The sequence below is a fragment of the Engystomops pustulosus genome, chromosome 1 (genome assembly GCF_040894005.1).
Source record: "Engystomops pustulosus chromosome 1, aEngPut4.maternal, whole genome shotgun sequence".
NCBI classification, from domain to species: Eukaryota; Metazoa; Chordata; class Amphibia; order Anura; family Leptodactylidae; genus Engystomops; species Engystomops pustulosus.
This window is the reverse complement of record NC_092411.1, coordinates 712,597-732,958: the sequence shown is the minus strand read 5'-3', so window position 1 is coordinate 732,958 and position 20,362 is coordinate 712,597. Positions and strand designations below refer to the sequence as shown.

At 49.5% G+C, this 20,362-nt stretch overlaps 1 protein-coding gene across 1 annotated transcript in view; it reads right to left on the bottom strand.

Moving 5' to 3' along the window:
- The window catches only part of DNAI1 (dynein axonemal intermediate chain 1), a 142,126-nt gene extending 122,026 nt beyond the window's left edge, over positions 1–20,100 (bottom strand). The window contains exons 1-4 of the mRNA XM_072132714.1: positions 19,999–20,100; positions 17,350–17,401; positions 16,055–16,129; positions 14,627–14,725 (exon numbers count right to left, since the gene is read on the bottom strand). Of these exons, the coding sequence (XP_071988815.1) occupies positions 14,627–14,725; positions 16,055–16,129; positions 17,350–17,370 (195 nt within the window). The 5' untranslated portion in view covers positions 17,371–17,401; positions 19,999–20,100. The remainder of the gene's footprint in view (positions 1–14,626; positions 14,726–16,054; positions 16,130–17,349; positions 17,402–19,998) is intronic.
- Between the last annotated feature and the right edge of the window lie 262 nt (positions 20,101–20,362).

Below are 20,362 nucleotides of genomic sequence, written 5' to 3'. Positions count from 1 at the left end.
GATGAGGGGGGGACACAAGAGCTTACAGTCTATGAGGATGAGGGGGTGACACAAGAGCTTACAGTCTATGAGGATGAGGGGGTGACACAAGAGCTTACAGTCTATGAGGATGAGGGGTGACACAAGAGCTTACAGTCTATGAGGATGAGGGGGACACAAGAGCTTACAGTCTATGAGGATGAGGGGGTGACACAAGAGCTTACAGTCTATGAGGATGAGGGGGGGACACAAGAGCTTACAGTCTATGAGGATAAGGGGGTGACACAAGAGCTTACAGTCTATGAGGATGAGGGGAGACACAAGAGCTTACAGTCTATGAGGATGAGGGGAGGACACAAGAGCTTACAGTCTAAGAGGATGAGGGGGTGACACAAGAGCTTACAGTCTATGAGGATGAGGGGGTGACACAAGAGCTTACAGTCTATGAGGATGAGGGGATGACACAAAAGCTTACAGTCTATGAGGATGAGGGGATGACACAAGAGCTTACAGTCTATGAGGATGAGGGGGTGACACAAGAGCTTACAGTCTATGAGGATGAGGGGGTGACACAAGAGCTTACAGTCTATGAGGATGAGGGGATGACACAAGAGCTTACAGTCTATGAGGATGAGGGGGTGACACAAGAGCTTACAGTCTATGAGGATGAGGGGATGACACAAGAGCTTACAGTCTGAGGATGAGGGGGACACAAGAGCTTACAGTCTATGAGGATGAGGGGTGACACAAGAGCTTACAGTCTATGAGGATGAGGGGAGACACAAGAGCTTACAGTCTATGAGGATGAGGGGAGGACACAAGAGCTTACAGTCTATGAGGATGAGGGGGTGACACAAGAGCTTACAGTCTATGAGGATGAGGGGTGACACAAGAGCTTACAGTCTGAGGATGAGGGGGACACAAGAGCTTACAGTCTATGAGGATGAGGGGGTGACACAAGAGCTTACAGTCTATGAGGATGAGGGGGTGACACAAGAGCTTACAGTCTATGAGGATGAGGGAGTGACACAAGAGCTTACAGTCTATGAGGATGAGGGGGTGACACAAGAGCTTACAGTCTATGAGGATGAGGGGGTGACACAAGAGCTTACAGTCTATGAGGATGAGGGGGACACAAGAGCTTACAGTCTATGAGGATGAGGGGGACACAAGAGCTTACAGTCTATGAGGATGAGGGGAGGACACAAGAGCTTACAGTCTATGAGGATGAGGGATGACACAAGAGCTTACAGTCTATGAGGATGAGGAGGTGACACAAGAGCTTACAGTCTATGAGGATGAGGGATGACACAAGAGCTTACAGTCTATGAGGATGAGGAGGTGACACAAGAGCTTACAGTCTATGAGGATGAGGGGGTGACACAAGAGCTTACAGTCTATGAGGATGAGGGGGACACAAGAGCTTACAGTCTATGAGGATGAGGGGGTGACACAAGAGCTTACAGTCTATGAGGCTGAGGAGGGGACACAAGAGCTTACAGGCTATGAGGATGAGGGGGTGACACAAGAGCTTACAGTCTATGAGGATGAGGGGTGACACAAGAGCTTACAGTCTATGAGGATGAGGGGGACACAAGAGCTTACAGTCTATGAGGATGAGGGGGTGACACAAGAGCTTACAGTCTATGAGGATGAGGGATGACACAAGAGCTTACAGTCTATGAGGATGAGGAGGTGACACAAGAGCTTACAGTCTATGAGGATGAGGGGGACACAAGAGCTTACAGTCTATGAAGATGAGGGGAGACACAAGAGCTTACAGTCTATGAGGATGAGGGGAGGACACAAGAGCTTACAGTCTATGAGGATGAGGGGGTGACACAAGAGCTTACAGTCTATGAGGATGAGGGGGTGACACAAGAGCTTACAGTCTATGAGGATGAGGGGGGACACAAGAGCTTACAGTCTGTGAGGATGAGGAGGACACAAGAGCTTACAGTCTATGAGGATGAGGGGGGACACAAGAGCTTACAGTCTATGAGAATGAGAGGGACACAAGAGCTTACAGTCTATGAGGATGAGGGATGACACAAGAGCTTACAGTCTATGAGGATGAGGAGGACACAAGAGCTTACAGTCTATGAGGATGAGGGGTGACACAAGAGCTTACAGTCTATGAGAATGAGGGGGACACAAGAGCTTACAGTCTATGAGGATGAGGGGGACACAAGAGCTTACAGTCTATGAGGATGAGGGGGTGACACAAGAGCTTACAGTCTATGAGGATGAGGGGGTGACACAAGAGCTTACAGTCTATGAGGATGAGGGGTGACACAAGAGCTTACAGTCTATGAGGATGAGGGGATGACACAAGAGCTTACAGTCTATGAGGATGAGGGGGTGACACAAGAGCTTACAGTCTATGAGGATGAGGGGGTGACACAAGAGCTTACAGTCTATGAGGATGAGGGAGTGACACAAGAGCTTACAGTATATGAGGATGAGGGGGTGACACAAGAGCTTACAGTCTATGAGGATGAGGGGGTGACACAAGAGCTTACAGTCTATGAGGATGAGGGCGGACATAGGAGCTTACAATCTATGAGGATGAGGACATGACACAAGAGCTTACAGTCTATGAGGATGAGGAGGTGACACAAGAGCTTACAGTCTATGAGGATGAGGGGGTGACACAAGAGCTTACAGTCTATGAGGATGAGGAGGACACAAGAGCTTACAGTCTATGAGGATGAGGGGTGACACAAGAGCTTACAGTCTATGAGGATGAGGGGGTGACACAAGAGCTTACAGTCTATGAGGATGAGGGGTGACACAAGAGCTTACAGTCTATGAGGATGAGGGGATGACACAAGAGCTTACAGTCTATGAGGATGAGGGGGTGACACAAGAGCTTACAGTCTATGAGGATGAGGGGGGACACAAGAGCTTACAGTCTATGAGGATGAGGGGGTGACACAAGAGCTTACAGTCTATGAGAATGAGGGGGACACAAGAGCTTACAGTCTATGAGGATGAGAGGAGGACACAAGAGCTTACAGTCTATGAGGATGAGAGGTGACACAAGAGCTTACAGTCTATGAGAATGAGGGGGACACAAGAGCTTACAGTCTATGAGGATGAGGGGGGGACACAAGAGCTTACAGTCTATGAGGATGAGGGGGTGACACAAGAGCTTACAGTCTATGAGGATGAGGAGGTGACACAAGAGCTTACAGTCTTTGAGGAAGAGGGGGACACAAGAGCTTACAGTCTATGAGGATGAGGAGGTGACACAAGAGCTTACAGTCTATGAGGATGAGGGGGTGACACAAGAGCTTACAGTCTATGAGGATGAGGAGGTGACACAAGAGCTTACAGTCTATGAGGATGAGGGGGACACAAGAGCTTACAGTCTATGAGGATGAGAGGAGGACACAAGAGCTTACAGTCTATGAGGATGAGAGGAGGACACAAGAGCTTACAGTCTATGAGGATGAGAGGAGGACACAAGAGCTTACAGTCTATGAGGGGGACACAAGAGCTTACAGTCTATGAGGATGAGAGGAGGACACAAGAGCTTACAGTCTATGAGGATGAGGAGGTGACACAAGAGGTTACAGTCTATGAGGATGAGGGGGTGACACAAGCGCTTACAGTCTATGAGGATGAGGGATGAAACAAGAGCTTACAGTTTATGAGGATGAGGGGAGGACACAGGAGCTTACAGTCTATGAGGATGAGGGGAGGACACAGGAGCTTACAGTCTATGAGGATGAGGGGGACACAAGAGCTTACAGTCTATGAGGATGAGGGGGTGACACAGGAGCTTACAGTCTATGAGGATGAGGGGTGACACAAGAGCTTACAGTCTATAAGGATGAGGGGGTGACACAAGAGCTTACAGTCTATGAGGATGAGGGGGACACAAGAGCTTACAGTCTATAAGGATGAGGGGGTGACACAAGAGCTTACAGTCTATGAGGATGAGGGGGACACAAGAGCTTACAGTCTATGAGGATGAGGGGGACACAAGAGCTTACAGTCTATGAGGATGAGAGGAGGACACAAGAGCTTACAGTCTATGAGGATGAGAGGAGGACACAAGAGCTTACAGTCTATGAGGATGAGAGGAGGACACAAGAGCTTACAGTCTATGAGGATGAGAGGAGGACACAAGAGCTTACAGTCTATGAGGATGAGAGGAGGACACAAGAGCTTACAGTCTATGAGGGGGACACAAGAGCTTACAGTCTATGAGGATGAGAGGAGGACACAAGAGCTTACAGTCTATGAGGATGAGGGGGTGACACAAGCGCTTACAGTCTATGAGGATGAGGGATGAAACAAGAGCTTACAGTTTATGAGGATGAGGGGAGGACACAGGAGCTTACAGTCTATGAGGATGAGGGGAGGACACAGGAGCTTACAGTCTATGAGGATGAGGGGGACACAGGAGCTTACAGTCTATGAGGATGAGGGGGTGACACAGGAGCTTACAGTCTATGAGGATGAGGGGTGACACAAGAGCTTACAGTCTATAAGGATGAGGGGGTGACACAAGAGCTTACAGTCTATGAGGATGAGGGGGACACAAGAGCTTACAGTCTATAAGGATGAGGGGGTGACACAAGAGCTTACAGTCTATGAGGATGAGGGGGACACAAGAGCTTACAGTCTATGAGGATGAGGGGGACACAAGAGCTTACAGTCTATGAGGATGAGGGGTGACACAAGAGCTTACAGTCTATGAGGATGAGGGGGTGACACAAGAGCTTACAGTCTATGAGGATGAGGGGTGACACAAGAGCTTACAGTCTATGAGGATGAGGAGGACACAAGAGCTTACAGTCTATGACAGTGATGGCGAACCTTTTACAGACCGAGTGCCCAAGCGACAACTAAAATCCACTTATTTACCATGATGTGCCAATATGGCATTTTATGCAGTAACTTATTGCTACCTGTTTTTACACATCTTTCAATTGTATCCACCCCTGAGGCCACCAATACAGTTAAAATTCAGACTGTTATTGTAGCTTCTCTCCAGGGTCTCTCTATAGGGGAAGAATGGTGGGTCTAGCAAAAGGACCTCCAAAGATATTGCAGTTCTGTCCAAACCTCTTCACTTTCCCTGCAGTTCCAAATGGCCAATGAAGTGTTGCTTTAAAATAGCGTTGAGAGCAGCATCTTATAAGTTGCCTGGGACTGCAGGAAGATTCGGTGGATTTGTTCCTTTCTGGTGAACTCTGTCCTGGGGTGACAACCTGAGTGCCTACAGAAATGGCTCTGAGTGCCACCTCTGGCACCCGTGCCATAGGTTCGCCACCACTGGTCTATGAGGATGAGGGGGTGACACAAGAGCTTACAGTCTATGAGGATGAGGGGGACACAAGAGCTTACAGTCTATGAGGATGAGGAGGTGACACAAGAGCTTACAGTCTATGAGGATGAGGGGTGACACAAGAGCTTACAGTCTATAAGGATGAGGGGGTGACACAAGAGCTTACAGTCTATGAGGATGAGGGGGACACAAGAGCTTACAGTCTATGAGGGGGACACAAGAGCTTACAGTCTATGAGGATGAGGGGTGACACAAGAGCTTACAGTCTATGAGGGGGACACAAGAGCTTACAGTCTATGAGGATGAGGGATGAAACAAGAGCTTACAGTTTATGAGGATGAGGGGAGGACACAAGAGCTTACAGTCTATGAGGATGAGGGGAGGACACAGGAGCTTACAGTCTATGAGGATGAGGGGAGGACACAAGAGCTTACAGTCTATGAGGATGAGGAGGTGACACAAGAGCTTACAGTCTATGAGGATGAGGGGGTGACACAAGAGCTTACAGTCTATGAGGATGAGGAGGACACAAGAGCTTACAGTCTATAAGGATGAGGGGGTGACACAAGAGCTTACAGTCTATAAGGATGAGGGGGTGACACAAGAGCTTACAGTCTATGAGGATGAGGGGGACACAAGAGCTTACAGTCTATGAGGGGGACACAAGAGCTTACAGTCTATGAGGATGAGGGATGAAACAAGAGCTTACAGTTTATGAGGATGAGGGGAGGACACAAGAGCTTACAGTCTATGAGGATGAGGGGAGGACACAGGAGCTTACAGTCTATGAGGATGAGGGGAGGACACAAGAGCTTACAGTCTATGAGGATGAGGAGGACACAAGAGCTTACAGTCTATGAGGATGAGGGGGTGACACAAGAGCTTACAGTCTATGAGGATGAGGGGGTGACACAAGAGCTTACAGTCTATGAGGATGAGGGGGTGACACAAGAGCTTACAGTCTATGAGGATGAGGGGTGACACAAGAGCTTACAGTCTATGAGGATGAGGGGGTGACACAAGAGCTTACAGTCTATGAGGATGAGGGGGTGACACAAGAGCTTACAGTCTATGAGGATGAGGGGGTGACACAAGAGCTTACAGTCTATGAGGATGAGAGGTGACACAAGAGCTTACAGTCTATGAGGATGAGGAGGACACAAGAGCTTACAGTCTATGAGGATGAGGGGGGACACAAGAGCTTACAGTCTATGAGGATGATGGGGTGACACAAGAGCTTACAGTCTATGAGGATGAGGGGGGACACAAGAGCTTACAGTCTGAGGATGAGGGGGACACAAGAGCTTACAGTCTATGAGGATGAGGGGATGACACAAGAGCTTACAGTCTATGAGGATGATGGGGTGACACAAGAGCTTACAGTCTATGAGGATGAGGGGATGACACAAGAGCTTACAGTCTATGAGGATGAGGAGGACACAAGAGCTTACAGTCTATGAGGATGAGGGGGTGACACAAGAGCTTACAGTCTATGAGGATGAGGGGGGACACAAGAGCTTACAGTCTATGAGGATGAGGGGTGACACAAGAGCTTACAGTCTATGAGGATGAGGGGAGACACAAGAGCTTACAGTCTATGAGGATGAGGGGAGGACACAAGAGCTTACAGTCTATGAGGATGAGGGGGTGACACAAGAGCTTACAGTCTATGAGGATGAGGGGTGACACAAGAGCTTACAGTCTGAGGATGAGGGGGACACAAGAGCTTACAGTCTATGAGGATGAGGGGGTGACACAAGAGCTTACAGTCTATGAGGATGAGGGGGTGACACAAGAGCTTACAGTCTATGAGGATGAGGGAGTGACACAAGAGCTTACAGTCTATGAGGATGAGGGGGTGACACAAGAGCTTACAGTCTATGAGGATGAGGGGGTGACACAAGAGCTTACAGTCTATGAGGATGAGGGGGACACAAGAGCTTACAGTCTATGAGGATGAGGGGGACACAAGAGCTTACAGTCTATGAGGATGAGGGGAGGACACAAGAGCTTACAGTCTATGAGGATGAGGGATGACACAAGAGCTTACAGTCTATGAGGATGAGGAGGTGACACAAGAGCTTACAGTCTATGAGGATGAGGGATGACACAAGAGCTTACAGTCTATGAGGATGAGGAGGTGACACAAGAGCTTACAGTCTATGAGGATGAGGGGGTGACACAAGAGCTTACAGTCTATGAGGATGAGGGGGACACAAGAGCTTACAGTCTATGAGGATGAGGGGGTGACACAAGAGCTTACAGTCTATGAGGCTGAGGAGGGGACACAAGAGCTTACAGGCTATGAGGATGAGGGGGTGACACAAGAGCTTACAGTCTATGAGGATGAGGGGTGACACAAGAGCTTACAGTCTATGAGGATGAGGGGGACACAAGAGCTTACAGTCTATGAGGATGAGGGGGTGACACAAGAGCTTACAGTCTATGAGGATGAGGGATGACACAAGAGCTTACAGTCTATGAGGATGAGGAGGTGACACAAGAGCTTACAGTCTATGAGGATGAGGGGGACACAAGAGCTTACAGTCTATGAAGATGAGGGGAGACACAAGAGCTTACAGTCTATGAGGATGAGGGGAGGACACAAGAGCTTACAGTCTATGAGGATGAGGGGGTGACACAAGAGCTTACAGTCTATGAGGATGAGGGGGTGACACAAGAGCTTACAGTCTATGAGGATGAGGGGGGACACAAGAGCTTACAGTCTGTGAGGATGAGGAGGACACAAGAGCTTACAGTCTATGAGGATGAGGGGGGACACAAGAGCTTACAGTCTATGAGAATGAGAGGGACACAAGAGCTTACAGTCTATGAGGATGAGGGATGACACAAGAGCTTACAGTCTATGAGGATGAGGAGGACACAAGAGCTTACAGTCTATGAGGATGAGGGGTGACACAAGAGCTTACAGTCTATGAGAATGAGGGGGACACAAGAGCTTACAGTCTATGAGGATGAGGGGGACACAAGAGCTTACAGTCTATGAGGATGAGGGGGTGACACAAGAGCTTACAGTCTATGAGGATGAGGGGGTGACACAAGAGCTTACAGTCTATGAGGATGAGGGGTGACACAAGAGCTTACAGTCTATGAGGATGAGGGGATGACACAAGAGCTTACAGTCTATGAGGATGAGGGGGTGACACAAGAGCTTACAGTCTATGAGGATGAGGGGGTGACACAAGAGCTTACAGTCTATGAGGATGAGGGAGTGACACAAGAGCTTACAGTATATGAGGATGAGGGGGTGACACAAGAGCTTACAGTCTATGAGGATGAGGGGGTGACACAAGAGCTTACAGTCTATGAGGATGAGGGCGGACATAGGAGCTTACAATCTATGAGGATGAGGACATGACACAAGAGCTTACAGTCTATGAGGATGAGGAGGTGACACAAGAGCTTACAGTCTATGAGGATGAGGGGGTGACACAAGAGCTTACAGTCTATGAGGATGAGGAGGACACAAGAGCTTACAGTCTATGAGGATGAGGGGTGACACAAGAGCTTACAGTCTATGAGGATGAGGGGGTGACACAAGAGCTTACAGTCTATGAGGATGAGGGGTGACACAAGAGCTTACAGTCTATGAGGATGAGGGGATGACACAAGAGCTTACAGTCTATGAGGATGAGGGGGTGACACAAGAGCTTACAGTCTATGAGGATGAGGGGGGACACAAGAGCTTACAGTCTATGAGGATGAGGGGGTGACACAAGAGCTTACAGTCTATGAGAATGAGGGGGACACAAGAGCTTACAGTCTATGAGGATGAGAGGAGGACACAAGAGCTTACAGTCTATGAGGATGAGAGGTGACACAAGAGCTTACAGTCTATGAGAATGAGGGGGACACAAGAGCTTACAGTCTATGAGGATGAGGGGGGGACACAAGAGCTTACAGTCTATGAGGATGAGGGGGTGACACAAGAGCTTACAGTCTATGAGGATGAGGAGGTGACACAAGAGCTTACAGTCTTTGAGGAAGAGGGGGACACAAGAGCTTACAGTCTATGAGGATGAGGAGGTGACACAAGAGCTTACAGTCTATGAGGATGAGGGGGTGACACAAGAGCTTACAGTCTATGAGGATGAGGAGGTGACACAAGAGCTTACAGTCTATGAGGATGAGGGGGACACAAGAGCTTACAGTCTATGAGGATGAGAGGAGGACACAAGAGCTTACAGTCTATGAGGATGAGAGGAGGACACAAGAGCTTACAGTCTATGAGGATGAGAGGAGGACACAAGAGCTTACAGTCTATGAGGGGGACACAAGAGCTTACAGTCTATGAGGATGAGAGGAGGACACAAGAGCTTACAGTCTATGAGGATGAGGGGGTGACACAAGCGCTTACAGTCTATGAGGATGAGGGATGAAACAAGAGCTTACAGTTTATGAGGATGAGGGGAGGACACAGGAGCTTACAGTCTATGAGGATGAGGGGAGGACACAGGAGCTTACAGTCTATGAGGATGAGGGGGACACAAGAGCTTACAGTCTATGAGGATGAGGGGGTGACACAGGAGCTTACAGTCTATGAGGATGAGGGGTGACACAAGAGCTTACAGTCTATAAGGATGAGGGGGTGACACAAGAGCTTACAGTCTATGAGGATGAGGGGGACACAAGAGCTTACAGTCTATAAGGATGAGGGGGTGACACAAGAGCTTACAGTCTATGAGGATGAGGGGGACACAAGAGCTTACAGTCTATGAGGATGAGGGGGACACAAGAGCTTACAGTCTATGAGGATGAGAGGAGGACACAAGAGCTTACAGTCTATGAGGATGAGAGGAGGACACAAGAGCTTACAGTCTATGAGGATGAGAGGAGGACACAAGAGCTTACAGTCTATGAGGATGAGAGGAGGACACAAGAGCTTACAGTCTATGAGGATGAGAGGAGGACACAAGAGCTTACAGTCTATGAGGGGGACACAAGAGCTTACAGTCTATGAGGATGAGAGGAGGACACAAGAGCTTACAGTCTATGAGGATGAGGGGGTGACACAAGCGCTTACAGTCTATGAGGATGAGGGATGAAACAAGAGCTTACAGTTTATGAGGATGAGGGGAGGACACAGGAGCTTACAGTCTATGAGGATGAGGGGAGGACACAGGAGCTTACAGTCTATGAGGATGAGGGGGACACAGGAGCTTACAGTCTATGAGGATGAGGGGGTGACACAGGAGCTTACAGTCTATGAGGATGAGGGGTGACACAAGAGCTTACAGTCTATAAGGATGAGGGGGTGACACAAGAGCTTACAGTCTATGAGGATGAGGGGGACACAAGAGCTTACAGTCTATAAGGATGAGGGGGTGACACAAGAGCTTACAGTCTATGAGGATGAGGGGGACACAAGAGCTTACAGTCTATGAGGATGAGGGGGACACAAGAGCTTACAGTCTATGAGGATGAGGGGTGACACAAGAGCTTACAGTCTATGAGGATGAGGGGGTGACACAAGAGCTTACAGTCTAAGAGGATGAGGGGGTGACACAAGAGCTTACAGTCTATGAGGATGAGGGGTGACACAAGAGCTTACAGTCTATGAGGATGAGGAGGACACAAGAGCTTACAGTCTATGACAGTGATGGCGAACCTTTTACAGACCGAGTGCCCAAGCGACAACTAAAATCCACTTATTTACCATGATGTGCCAATATGGCATTTTATGCAGTAACTTATTGCTACCTGTTTTTACACATCTTTCAATTGTATCCACCCCTGAGGCCACCAATACAGTTAAAATTCAGACTGTTATTGTAGCTTCTCTCCAGGGTCTCTCTATAGGGGAAGAATGGTGGGTCTAGCAAAAGGACCTCCAAAGATATTGCAGTTCTGTCCAAACCTCTTCACTTTCCCTGCAGTTCCAAATGGCCAATGAAGTGTTGCTTTAAAATAGCGTTGAGAGCAGCATCTTATAAGTTGCCTGGGACTGCAGGAAGATTCGGTGGATTTGTTCCTTTCTGGTGAACTCTGTCCTGGGGTGACAACCTGAGTGCCTACAGAAATGGCTCTGAGTGCCACCTCTGGCACCCGTGCCATAGGTTCGCCACCACTGGTCTATGAGGATGAGGGGGTGACACAAGAGCTTACAGTCTATGAGGATGAGGGGGACACAAGAGCTTACAGTCTATGAGGATGAGGAGGTGACACAAGAGCTTACAGTCTATGAGGATGAGGGGTGACACAAGAGCTTACAGTCTATAAGGATGAGGGGGTGACACAAGAGCTTACAGTCTATGAGGATGAGGGGGACACAAGAGCTTACAGTCTATGAGGATGAGGGGGACACAAGAGCTTACAGTCTATGAGGGGGACACAAGAGCTTACAGTCTATGAGGATGAGGGATGAAACAAGAGCTTACAGTTTATGAGGATGAGGGGAGGACACAAGAGCTTACAGTCTATGAGGATGAGGGGAGGACACAGGAGCTTACAGTCTATGAGGATGAGGGGAGGACACAAGAGCTTACAGTCTATGAGGATGAGGAGGTGACACAAGAGCTTACAGTCTATGAGGATGAGGGGGTGACACAAGAGCTTACAGTCTATGAGGATGAGGAGGACACAAGAGCTTACAGTCTATAAGGATGAGGGGGTGACACAAGAGCTTACAGTCTATAAGGATGAGGGGGTGACACAAGAGCTTACAGTCTATGAGGATGAGGGGGACACAAGAGCTTACAGTCTATGAGGGGGACACAAGAGCTTACAGTCTATGAGGATGAGGGATGAAACAAGAGCTTACAGTTTATGAGGATGAGGGGAGGACACAAGAGCTTACAGTCTATGAGGATGAGGGGAGGACACAGGAGCTTACAGTCTATGAGGATGAGGGGAGGACACAAGAGCTTACAGTCTATGAGGATGAGGAGGACACAAGAGCTTACAGTCTATGAGGATGAGGGGGTGACACAAGAGCTTACAGTCTATGAGGATGAGGGGGTGACACAAGAGCTTACAGTCTATGAGGATGAGGGGGTGACACAAGAGCTTACAGTCTATGAGGATGAGGGGTGACACAAGAGCTTACAGTCTATGAGGATGAGGGGGTGACACAAGAGCTTACAGTCTATGAGGATGAGGGGGTGACACAAGAGCTTACAGTCTATGAGGATGAGGGGGTGACACAAGAGCTTACAGTCTATGAGGATGAGAGGTGACACAAGAGCTTACAGTCTATGAGGATGAGGAGGACACAAGAGCTTACAGTCTATGAGGATGAGGGGGGACACAAGAGCTTACAGTCTATGAGGATGATGGGGTGACACAAGAGCTTACAGTCTATGAGGATGAGGGGGGACACAAGAGCTTACAGTCTATGAGGATGAGGGGGGGACACAAGAGCTTACAGTCTATGAGGATGAGGGGGTGACACAAGAGCTTACAGTCTATGAGGATGAGAGGTGACACAAGAGCTTACAGTCTATGAGGATGAGGGAGGACACAAGAGCTTACAGTCTATGAGGATGAGGGGGTGACACAAGAGCTTACAGTCTATGAGGATGAGAGGTGACACAAGAGCTTACAGTCTATGAGGATGAGGGGGTGACACAAGAGCTTACAGTCTAAGAGGATGAGGGGGTGACACAAGAGCTTACAGTCTATGAGGATGAGGGGGGACACAAGAGCTTACAGTCTATGAGGATGAGGGAGGACACAAGAGCTTACAGTCTATGAGGATGATGGGGGACACAAGAGCTTACAGTCTATGAGGATGAGGGGGTGCCCGAAGAGCTTACAGTTTATGAGGATGAGGGGGTGACACAAGAGCTTACAGTTTATTAGGATGAGGGGGTGACCGAAGAGCTTACAGTCTATGAGGATGAGGGGGTGACACAAGAGCTTACAGTTTATGAGGATGAGGGGGTGACACAAGAGCTTACAGTCTATGAGGATGAGGGGGGGACACAAGAGCTTACAGTCTATGAGGATGAGGGGGTGACCGAAGAGCTTACAGTCTATGAGGATGAGGGGGTGACACAAGAGCTTACAGTTTATGAGGATGAGGGGGTGACACAAGAGCTTACAGTCTATGAGGATGAGGGGGTGACACAAGAGCTTACAGTTTATGAGGATGAGGGGGTGACACAAGAGCTTACAGTCTATGAGGATGAGGGGGACACAAGAGCTTACAGTCTATGAGGATGAGGGGTGACACAAGAGCTTACAGTCTAAGAGGATGAGGGGTGACACAAGAGCTTACAGTCTATGAGGATGAGGGGAGGACACAAGAGCTTACAGTCTATGAGGATGATGGGGGACACAAGAGCTTACAGTCTATGAGGATGAGGGGGGACACAAGAGCTTACAGTCTATGAGGATGAGGGGGTGACACAAGAGCTTACAGTCTATGAGGATGAGGAGGTGACACAAGAGCTTACAGTCTATGAGGATGAGGAGATGACACAAGAGCTTACAGTCTATGAGGATGAGGGGGTGACACAAGAGCTTACAGTTTATGAGGATGAGGGGGTGACACAAGATCTTACAGTCTATGAGGATGAGGGAGGACACAAGAGCTTACAGTCTATGAGGATGAGGGGGTGACCGAAGAGCTTACAGTCTATGAGGATGAGGGGGTGACACAAGAGCTTACAGTTTATGAGGATGAGGGGGTGACCGAAGAGCTTACAGTCTATGAGGATGAGGGGGTGACACAAGAGCTTACAGTTTATGAGGATGAGGGGGTGACACAAGAGCTTACAGTTTATGAGGATGAGGGGGTGACACAAGAGCTTACAGTCTATGAGGATGAGGGGGGACACAAGAGCTTACAGTCTATGAGGATGAGGGGGGACACAAGAGCTTACAGTCTATGAGGATGAGGGGGTGACGAAGAGCTTACAGTCTATGAGGATGAGGGGGTGACACAAGAGCTTACAGTCTATGAGGATGAGGGGGACACAAGAGCTTACAGTCTATGAGGATGAGGGGGACACAAGAGCTTACAGTTTATGAGGATGAGGGGGACACAAGAGCTTACAGTCTATGAGGATCAGGGGGTGACACAAGAGCTTACAGTTTATGAGGATGAGGGGGACACAAGAGCTTACAGTCTATGAGGATGAGGGGGTGACACAAGAGCTTACAGTCTATGAGGATGAGGGGGTGAGAGAAGCTGACTGTGGAGTCCTGTGGATAATGCTGAATAATTCACAGGACCCCTCTGCTGAGCTACTAGAAGATGGGTGTGGAGACAAGCTCTTGGGCGATGACAACTAATATACTGTGCCCTGTGTATACGACCCATGTACCAGCCCAAGGTCTCGGCTGTCGCTCGGACGTCTTTGCAGCAATGTTCATACTCACGGCCTCGGATAGCTCCAGCTGGTCTGGGGGCTTCACTAGGGTTTTTGCCTGTGTCCATTCATCTGCTCCGTCCCCCATGTCCGTGGAGTCGTCGTCATCCTGATACATGGAGACATCATCAGTAAGGGCAGTGGTGGAGAACGGTTCCCCAATACTCCTTCCACTATGTGCGGTTCTAGGGCTATGACCCTCAGCGTCTGCCATATCACTGCTGCACCGCTCCATTCTCATCAGTGAGGCTGAGCTGCAATACCAGACACGACCTGTGGACAGGAGTGGTGCCCTCTCTTTTCTAATCCAGATGATCTGTGACCTGTTCTCTGTACTGTCCCTATTTGTCTCTTACCCAGAACTAATATCACTGCCCACAGGAGGTAACAAGTCACTGGAGAGATGGATCTATTGCCACATGGGGACGGCCTGGAGGATGTGGAGCTGAAGATCACACATAGGATAATGGAGATCTTTTTGGAGTTCCCCTTTAATTCTGAATCTATGTCAGCTGGCTATTAGGCCGGAGACTACAGCAGAATAACCCAGTCTGTATCACTGGGGCAGGAGAGACATTAAATGCGTGCATTACGTGCATACGGCTCCTGCGCAGACTACGTGCATACGGCTCCTGCGCAGACTACGTGCATACGGCTCCTGCGCAGACTACGTGCATACGGCTCCTGCGCAGACTACGTGCATACGGCTCCTGCGCAGACTACGTGCATACGGCTCCTGCGCAGACTACGTGCATACGGCTCCTGCGCAGACTACGTGCATACGGCTCCTGCGCAGACTACGTGCATACGGCTCCTGCGCAGACTACGTGCATACGGCTCCTGCGCAGACTACGTGCATACGGCTCCTGCGCAGACTACGTGCATACGGCTCCTGCGCAGACTACGTGCATACGGCACCTGCGCAGACTACGTGCATACGGCTCCTGCGCAGACTACGTGCATACGGCTCCTGCGCAGACTACGTGCATACGGCTCCTGCGCAGACTACGTGCATACGGCTCCTGCGCAGACTACGTGCATACGGCTCCTGCGCAGACTACGTGCATACGGCTCCTGCGCAGACTACGTGCATACGGCTCCTGCGCAGACTACGTGCATACGGCTCCTGCGCAGACTACGTGCATACGGCTCCTGCGCAGACTACGTGCATACGGCTCCTGTGCAGGTCACATCTACACGGCTCCTGCGTAGGCTCAGTATATTCGGCTGTAGCGCAGGTTTACATGTACATGGCTCTGGCGCCGACTATGTAATTAGTAAGCTGATTACATGCAATTAGCTTGAGTCTACATGGGATCTGTAGAAACGTTGTGATGATCTGAGACAGCGAGGTCTCGCTTTATCCCACTACACACTGGGGCTCATTACTTCTCATAGCGGCCCAGTCCTGGGGGTCAGGTGTACAACATGTCCTCACCCGTCTCCTGGTAACGGCTTTCGTCAGCTTAGATACATTCTGCTTCTGAGTCTGAAGAGCAGCAGCAGCAGCGCCCTGAGGAGACACAACGGGGTCACCAGAGAGGAAGGAAGGAGACGAGAGGTTCTAGATACTACGGGGACATTGAGGTTCTAGATGGAGATTCTACGGGGACATTGAGGTTCTAGATGGAGATTCTACGGGGACATTGAGGTTCTAGATGGAGATTCTACATGGACATTGAGGTTCTAGATGGAGATTCTACATGGGCATTGAGGTTCTAGATGGAGATTCTACGGGGACATTGAGGTTCTAGATGGAGATTCTACATGGACATTGAGGTTCTAGATGGAGATTCTACGGGGACATTGAGGTTCTAGATGGAGATTCTACATGGGCATTGAGGTTCTAGATGGAGATTCTACGGGGACATTGAGGTTCTAGATGGAGATTCTACATGGGCATTGAGGTTCTAGATGGAGATTCTACGGGGACATTGAGGTTCTAGATGGAGATTCTACATGGACATTGAGGTTCTAGATGGAGATTCTACATGGACATTGAGGTTCTAGAGGGAGATTCTACATGGACATTGAGGTTCTAGATGGAGATTCTACATGGACATTGAGGTTCTAGATGGAGATACTACATGGACATTGAGGTTCTAGATGGAGATACTACATGGACATTGAGGTTCTAGATGGAGATTCTACATGGACATTGAGGTTCTAGATGGAGATTCTACATGGACATTGAGGTTCTAGATGGAGATTCTACGGGGACATTGAGGTTCTAGATGGAGATTCTACATGGGCATTGAGGTTCTAGATGGAGATTCTACATGGACATTGAGGTTCTAGATGGAAATTCTACATGGACATTGAGGTTCTAGATGGAGATTCTATGGGGACATTGAGGTTCTAGATGGAGATTCTATGAGGACATTGAGGTTCTAGATGGAGATTCTACATGGACATTGAGGTTCTAGATGGAGATTCTACGGGGACATTGAGGTTCTAGATGGAGATTCTACATGGGCATTGAGGTTCTAGATGGAGATTCTACATGGACATTGAGGTTCTAGATGGAAATTCTACATGGACATTGAGGTTCTAGATGGAGATTCTATGGGGACATTGAGGTTCTAGATGGAGATTCTATGAGGACATTGAGGTTCTAGATTGAGGATTTCTATGACTATGGGGAGGTCCCAGATGTAGATGACGAGGCTCAGGGTGGGGATACAGATGGATTGTGCTTGGGGGGTGTAGACATTATATTTGGCTTCTGGTCACCTGTTTGGTTCTGGTCGGCATCGTCCTCTCAGTCTGTAGATGAACAATCAATCTGAATAAGAGATAAGAAGAAGCGCAGAGTCAGCATCCGCAAAACTGGGGAAGGATCCGCAAAGTCCCCCAAAACCTACATCCACATAGGATAGCAATTATCTGCCTGATTAGAACGTTTAAAAGTCTTTAAAGAGAACCCGTCAGGCAAAATAACCCCCTAAACTAAATATATTTTCATAAACTGCCATTAGAGAGCATTGTCTCTATCCCTTCATTGTCCCTCTACATGCCTGTAAACCTAAGCAATGAGGTCCTAAAGCTGTATGCAAATGACCTGTGAGATGTCCAATGAGTCATTAGCATATTCAAGCTGTCCACTCTATTCATGAGTGGGAGGCACAGCCACACCCCCAGTGCTTGACTGACAGCCTGTATAATGATGTGAGGCTGTATAATGGTGTGCTTCCTGGTGCTGGTGGCCACGCCCCCTGCAGCCTGTGTGTGTATGAGATACTCCTATACACATGACTGACAGCCTGTATAATGATGTGAGGCTGTATAATGATGTGCTTCCTGGTGCTGGTGGCCACGCCCCCTGCAGCCTGTGTGTGTATGAGATACTCCTATACACATGACTGACAGCCTGTATAATGATGTGCTTCCTGGTGGCCACGCCCCCTGCAGCCTGTGTGTGCATGTGTGTGTGTATAGGAGAGATACAGCAGCTCCAGGCAGCCATGTTACAGCAGAACATGTCAGATTCATGTGTAGCTGATGTCTGTGTCTCTCACCTGTGTATTAGGAGGATGCAGCATGTCAGCAGATGCAGCACACACACTAGCAATGCTTTACGATACATTACACACAGACATGAGCAGGGGGAGGAGAGGGGAGGGGGAACAGGGGTGACATCACTGCCTCTGACCATGTGACCAGCCTCATTTACATGATAATGAATAATGTATGAAATAACTAGATAAAGGCTGGGATGGATCCTTGTGATCTGCTCCAACAGGAAGAGGTGACAGGACTAGTGGCAGAGACCTGATGACAGGTGTCCTTTAATATCTTTATTCAAAATATCATTAGAAGTCATCATTCAGGCTTTTCAAGGTGCACCTTCAGGTGCTGCAACAGCTCTAGCTGCAATGCCAATGCAATATGGGGCAGCTAGGGCAATCGCTAAATACGTGTTGTATAAGTGTATCCTGGTATGCCTCTGACGCATCGATCAATAGGGTTGATGCAGAAACGCGTCAGGCAGGGACATAATTGAGACAGACCTACTATATACAACTGATAATAGGTGCAGGCGCTGTATATGGAGGGTGCAGGCGCTGTATATGGAGGGTGCAGGCGATGTATATGGGGGGTGCAGGCGATGTATATGGGGGGTGCAGGCGCTGTATATGGAGGGTGCAGGCGATGTATATGGGGGGTGCAGGCGATGTATATGGAGGGTGCAGGCGCTGTATATGGGGGGTGCAGGCGCTGTATATGGAGGGTGCAGGCGATGTATATGGGGGGTGCAGGCGCTGTATATGGGGGGTGCAGGCGCTGTATATGGGGGGTGCAGGCGCTGTATATGGGGGGTGCAGGCGCTGTATATGGGGGGTGCAGGCGCTGTATATGGGAGGTGCAGGCAGTGTATATGGGGGGTGCAGGCGCTGTATATGGGGGGTGCAGGCGCTGTATATGGGGGGTGCAGGCGCTGTATATGGAAGGTGCAGGCACTGTATATGGAAGTTCAGGCACTGTATATGGGGGTGCAGGCACTGTATATGGGGGTGCAGGCACTGTATATGGGGGGTGCAGGCGCTGTATATGGGGGGTGCAGGCGCTGTATATGGAAGTTCAGGCACTGTATATGGGGGTGCAGGCACTGTATATGGGGGGTGCAGGCGCTGTATATGGGGGGTGCAGGCGCTGTATATGGGGGGTGCAGGCGCTGTATATGGGGGGTGCAGGCGCTGTATATGGGGGGTGCAGGCAGTGTATATGGGGTTGCAGGCACTGTATATGGGGGGTGCAGGCGCTGTATATGGGGGGTGCAGGCGCTGTATATGGGGTTGCAGGCACTGTATATGGGGGGTGCAGGCGCTGTACATGGGGTGTGCAGGCACTGTATATGGGGGGTGCAGGCACTGTATATGAGGGGTGGAGGCGCTGTACATGGGGTGTGCAGGCACTGTATATGGGGGGTGCAGGCACTGTATATGAGGGGTGGAGGCACTGTATATGGGGGTGTAGGCACTGTATATGGGGGGTGCAGGCGAGGTATATGGGGGTGCAGGCGCTGTATATGGGGGGTGCAGGCAGTGTATATGGGGGGTGCAGGCAGTGTATATGGGGGTGCAGGCGCTGTATATGGGGGGGTACAGGCAGTGTATATGGGGGGTGCAGGCAGTGTATATGGGGGTGCAGGCGCTGTATATGGGGGGGTACAGGCAGTGTATATGGGGGGTGCAGGCGCTGTATATGGGGGTGCAGGCACTGTATATGGGGGTGCAGCCACTGTATATGGGGGCTGTATATGTATGTGAGAACACTGGAGGGAGCTATACCAGGTATAATATGTAATATACGGGATAATATACGGCCGTGTATTCTGATATACGGAACATTTAATCACCAGATAATAGAAGGATCACTTACCTGCGGACTCGCTGCTTCTCCGCCCGGACGTTGTTATCTGGTTGCTAAGAAACAGCGGACAGAAGTGTCATGTGACCGGAAGTTAGTGCCTGGTTGCCAGGATACGGAGACGCTCTTGGAATGTGGATCGGCGGGAGCCCGGGTCACGTGATGGTAGATACCGCGAGTGATTGGTCAGAACATGGAGACCGCGTTACACAAGCACAAGATATTACCGGCAACCAGTAGTGATGACCTGACCTGTAGTGTATCGGGGGCTATGCTGTGTATGGGGGCTATGCTCTGTAGTGTATATGGGGTATCCTGTGTATTGGGGGCTATGCTCTGTAGTGTATATGGGGGTGTCCTGTGTATTGGGGCTATG